Source organism: Lemur catta, chromosome 14 (genome assembly GCF_020740605.2).
Source record: "Lemur catta isolate mLemCat1 chromosome 14, mLemCat1.pri, whole genome shotgun sequence".
Lineage (NCBI taxonomy): Eukaryota > Metazoa > Chordata > Mammalia > Primates > Lemuridae > Lemur > Lemur catta.
In genome coordinates, this window is record NC_059141.1 from 56,856,844 (window position 1) to 56,862,316 (window position 5,473).

Below are 5,473 nucleotides of genomic sequence, written 5' to 3' on the forward strand. Positions count from 1 at the left end.
TCGGGTCTTGGGTTCCCAGGTGCAGACGGGGCCCCAGGAACAGAGCCAGGTCAGGGGCCCTGACACCACCCTAACCCTTGGGCTCCTTCACAAGGGTGAACTGGGGAATTCTGTCCCAGGAGCTTGGGATCTCCAACACCAAGTTCCAGGACAAGGACACAAGCTCACTTCCATCCTCTGCAGGCCTTAAGAAATCCTTGGGCAATGAAGACAGGCTGTCCCCTGGCCCCCACAGCCTCCCAGCTCAAGCCATTTCCCACCAGGTGGGAGTCCCCACCCTGTGTCCCACAGCCAGTCTCCTTCCCTGTCCCCAACTCTTCCTGCCTTCCCACCTTCCAAGACCTGCACCAGCTGGGAAGAAATCCTTAAGCCAAAGGAATGAGGTGAGAAGGGAGCAATTTCGGGCACTGCAACATATTTGGGGGGCCAGTGGCTGCCCACCTGTCTCCTCTTCCTGAGGCCACCCCCTGACACAATGACCTGCAAGGGGGGCTGGCTCTTGGAAGTGCCCTCTGTGATGCTCAGCACCCCTCCATCCCACCACACACCGTGAGCTTGGCTGGGGCAGGGCAGCCTGGCTCATTCACCATGGAATGCACAGAAGCCGGCACAGAACACACTTAATAAATTCTTCTCGCGCACACCCACACTGAACCAGACGGGCGTGTGCTGCAGGGAGCAGCATGGACACAGCCAGCCCTAGCCGTGAATCTTAGCCCAACACTTCAAGCTGTTCAATGTGGGCACAGCAGCTACAGCCTTGCCAAATGTCTTTTGTTTCATCTCTAAAACAGGGTGAAGAGGTGAAGACTCAGCAAGGTAAGGTGTTAAGCACAGTATGTGGCACATAGGAGGCTTTTGGCAAAATCAGTCCCCTTCCCTAAAGATCCAGGCAGTCCCTGTCACTGGGGTCCCACACTTCATGTAGGGAATTCATTATTTCTTGGTATTGCTTTAAAATAAAGCCACTGAGAGTCCGAGGGGAAAATATGGCAGAGCTCCAAGGGCAGGTTGAATAGAAGGTCAAGTTTTTTACACAAAACTCAGGGTCTCCCTTGTGCACAGTGCTGAAACCCTGTCTCGACATTCAAAGCCTGGAATGTGCAGAAATGTGGCCCTTGGGAAACAAGCCCTTAATAACCAGCCCAGCTACAGGGGGCAGAAAGCCCCACGCTGCAGTCCTGTGGCCTGTATGCAGCTGGCATGCAGATGAGAGCTGTGGCCAGCTGCCAGTGGGTCCAGGGGGCACGGGGTCCCCACTGTCCCTGGCCTTAGTCTAGGGCCAAGTCCGTGGGTCCAGGTCAGCTCCAAGGGCTGCAGCTCCTCACTCAGGGGCTGCGCTGGAGCAGCCACAGCAGCTGGGACGCCGCAGGGACTGCATGACAGCCCGCAGCGGCCCCCTCCGGCCCTCTGCAGACAGGCTGTCCTCGCTGGTGGGCACCCGCTGCAGCTGCTCAAACTGCATCTCCAGGTGCTTCTGGATGGCCACACCGAGCACCTCGGGGTCCACCGCGGCTCCATACACCTCCCACGTCATGCCTTCAGCATCCCATCGCACATCCCGCACAGGGGATGGCGCCTCCTCCAAGCTGGACCCCAGAGTTATCTCTGGGAACATGTGCAGGGCCACAGGTGCCTCCATGGATGGGCTGGTGGCCACATCCTTGCAGGCTGCCACTGGGGCTGCCTGCACGCCAGCATCCTGGGCTGGCAGAGGGGATGCCACTGTAGGGGCCAAGTCACTGGCTGAGGTCATGGTCCACACATCTTTGGTCCTGGAGCCAGGCTCTGTAGCCAACCCAGCGGGACCCCAATGGTGAGCACAGCAGTAAGAGTGCCCAGGGAGCCCCCCAGGCAACTTACAGTGAAACTTCACCCCATGCTGAGCCTGTAGCCCAGACTCACTCACTGATGCCACTAGTTTGGGAAAGGCCAGGATCCCTGTGGCAGGCAGGCCATGATAGCAGCTGCCAGCCCCCTCCTTACTCATGCCGCAGAATAGAGCTGCTGGGGGCAGAGCATGGCAGGAGGTGGTGGCCGGCTGCCCAGTGGCTTTGGGCTCAGCCTGGGGACTGCTGCTGCAGGTAGTTGTGCCCCCCAGGTCTGGTGACAGCACCCCCTTCTGACTCTCCCCCAGCATCCAGGCTGAGTTAGAAGTCCCATCCTCTGGAGCCGGGTCCCTTTCCAGGCCTGTAGGGAACTGGCCACCCTGGTCAGAAGAACCGCCAGGCTGCAGCTGAGCCCTGTGGACAGGGGAGCTGCCAAGGGCCACGCAGCTGAGGCTGGCCTTCCGAGCACTGCTATCATCCTGCATCTGGATGCTATGGACCAGGTCCGAGTGGCTCCTCTGCACGGCAGTGGCACCAGTGGTCCGCAGGTGACACAGGTCTGCACTGCCCACAGTGGACACATTGCCCACAGTGCTGCTCCGCCAGTAGCCCCCAGCACCAGGCTGTGGCCGGGGGCTGGAGGCCTGTGCTGGCTCCATGCTCTCAGCTGGGCAGCCCTCTTCCTCTGGGAGCTGGGGACCAGTGCTGGCCTCGCCCGGTTGGGCCTGCCACACGGTGCTGCTGGCACTCTTGCGTAGCTTGGGCCTCTGCCCTCGGCCTTCACCCAGCAGGCTGGAAGAGCTCCGGGACAGGGGCTGCAGGTGGGGGCTCCGGGGTGCCCGGGCACTCGGCTCAGGGCGGCTGGAGCTCATGGCTGCCTGTAGGAGAGAAAGTGAGGAGTGAGGTTGAGTTGGATGGTGGCACCTCAGCCAGACACTGCTGTGAACTTGCACAGTGCCAGGCCCACTGCGGGGACAGCTTCAGTCTCAGCCTGCCTGACTGGTCAGAACTGTAAGCAAGACAGTGACAAGATACCAGAGACTTCAAATCAAGGTCATCACATTATACACAGAGATGACACTGCAAATATCTCATAAGCAGTACAGAGCAGTTAGACCCTGCCCTAGGGCAGGGTCCTGGAGACCACCCACCATGTCAGCTGATGGCTCTTCACTGGCTGGCTCAAAGGGGAGGGGGAGGGAGTCCAGGGAAGAGGCCAGGTCTACTGGGCCTTGCAGAAGGGACTGCGGCACTAGGGGCAGAGGCTGTGGGACGATAGCTCTTAGTCGATCAGCACAGAAGTATTGCCGTATGTTAAGAACCAGCACAGCCTGACTGGCAGATCCTAGCCTGTTTCCTCCTGGGACTTGCAGCATCCATCACACTGAGGACTGGGGTCTCCTGGGAAGAGCAGGGGTTCCTAGAAGGTTTGTGGGTTGAGGGAGGAATGAACAGAGACACTGAGAACTGCCCTGGGCTCTCCCGGGGCCCCCTCCCCATCCTCTCTGGCCCAGCCTTGCTGAGCTGTCTTGTCTCTGGGGCTCAGTTCCCTGACTCCCAGCTCCAGCTCCAGGGGCAGGGAGAGGCCCTACGCATCAGCCTTTGGCATGCAGGAATCACTCAGGATTTGTTCATTCCAGAGCCACCTCCTGAGACCCTACCACATGCCCAGCTTTGGGTCTGGGGAACACGTGGCTCAGTTAGATCTGGCTGTGCCCCTGGAGATGGCGGGCCGGCAGCGAGGTGCTCAGAGCACGCCTGCTGTACGTCTGACCGAGAGAACGAGCACATACAAGAGCAAACCCACAGAGGAGGGCACTGAGTGCCAAAGGCAGGGTCTGAGGGAGGGCACGCCAAGGCAGGAGAGCTCACTTTGGGTGACGGATCAGAAAAGGCTTCCTGGAGGTCCAGCCATGTAAGTCGGGCCTAGAGAGAGAGGAGGGAGAAGGCGGCTGGATGGCAGGAACAAGAGAGAGGCCATGTGTTCAAAGCACACGACTGGAGTGGTAGGGTGAGGGTGTCTGGCCCCCAACCCTCGACAAAGCTGTGAACTAGGGAGAACACTCCAGGACTCCCTGCCAGGCAGGACCAGCTGGAGAAACAGGGTGGGGACAGCAGGCAACAGTTGCATTTGGGCAATCCCAGCCCTGCCTTCCCACCCCTGAGCTGATAAGGACTGTCAGGAAACTCACCACCCTGGCCAGGTGAGCAAGGCTACCTATGAGGGAAGGTGGGAAGGGCTCCAGAAGTCAGTTTCTGTGTAATTACAAACTTCGTGTTATCCCAGCACTCAGGAGACAGCTGAGCCACAGTGAGGATGATGCCAGAGCCAGAGTCCCTGAGAGTCCAGTTCCACACAACCTCCCGTGATGATGGGAGCAGCCCAATAGGTAGGCACTGGCCACATGTGGGTGCTGCACACTTGACAGGTGGCCACCACAACGTAGAAACAGACAGCTTAATTTGATTTAAGTTTAAGTAATTTAAATCTAACTGGCCACACATGGCTGACAGCTACCGCACTGGACCATGTAGCTCTGGACACAGCCCCAGCCTGGTAAGGTCTGTCCCATCCTGGCTGCTTCTTGCAGCCAAAGCCAGCCTGGTCCCTAGGAGGGTCAGGAAAAGGATGAGTAGCCAGGAAGGGACTCTGCCAGGCCTTGCCCTCAGGGAGCTCTAAGATGGATGTATAGACAGAGGAGGGCAATAAAGCCAGTGATAACTGTAGTGATGACAGTAAGAGTACCAGCTCCCAGTGCATCACTCACTGCGTGCCACAGCCTCTGCACACATTGTCTCATTTAATTGTCAGAGCAACCTCCTGAGATATGTCATTATCCCCATTCTATAGACAAGGAGACCAAAGCTCAGAGGGGTTCGGAGACTTGCCAAGGGCACACGGCTAGTGAGTGTTGTGAGCTCCTCCCCACCTGAGCACTGTGCAGAACTCCATCCTGGCAGTTCTTGCCCACCAAAAAAGTTGTCTTTTTACTTAATTGGTGCCCTGGGTTGACCAATACCAGCCCAGGGAGCACCAGCACCCAGCCCAGAGCCTGGCACCAGCAATGGTGCTCATGACATGCCCGTGGAACAGAGACTGAGAGGCCCCACCCACCCCACCTGCTCCTTAGCAGCTTCTGGGGCTGCCTGGAGTGAGGAGGGCAGAAGGTGCACCTGCTGGCTGGGAAGGCTGTGGCCACTGCCAGCCCCAGGCAGATAGACAAACACCCAGCTGCAGGTCCAAGAATGCCCAGGAAGTCCCATCTGGACAGCCCACACAGTCTCTGGCTGCGCCCCACCACCTTGGGCCCTCCTAGGGAGCAGGGCCATAAAGATCCAGGCCAGTAGCCCCTGGCCCCTGAGAAAACAGGTGGGATGGGGCACAGGGTACCCTCAGACCCCTGCCAAGACCTAGTGAGAAGCCATCAGTCATGAGGGTCCCACTGTGCCTATCCAGGGCTAGCCATCGCCCAGAAAGATCCTAGCTGGGGTTGGGGGTGCTATGTATCTGTTGTTTCCCTTCCCAAGTGTCAGTTGACAAAACTGAGGTCTGGAGCAGTTCAGAAATGTCAGAGAAACCACAGCTGAAAGTGGCCAGTTCAGAACCCCAGAAGAGTATCCTCCTACAATGTGCATTTTAAATG

General features: G+C 58.4%; 1 protein-coding gene across 1 annotated transcript; it reads right to left on the reverse strand.

Moving 5' to 3' along the window:
* Positions 1–1,012: 1,012 nt before the first annotated feature.
* On the reverse strand, positions 1,013–2,716 carry GPRIN2 (G protein regulated inducer of neurite outgrowth 2). The gene has a single exon (XM_045569014.1). It carries the CDS (start codon positions 2,699–2,701, stop codon positions 1,325–1,327), a length of 1,377 nt encoding a protein of 458 aa, XP_045424970.1. The 5' UTR covers positions 2,702–2,716; the 3' UTR covers positions 1,013–1,324.
* Positions 2,717–5,473: the final 2,757 nt, after the last annotated feature.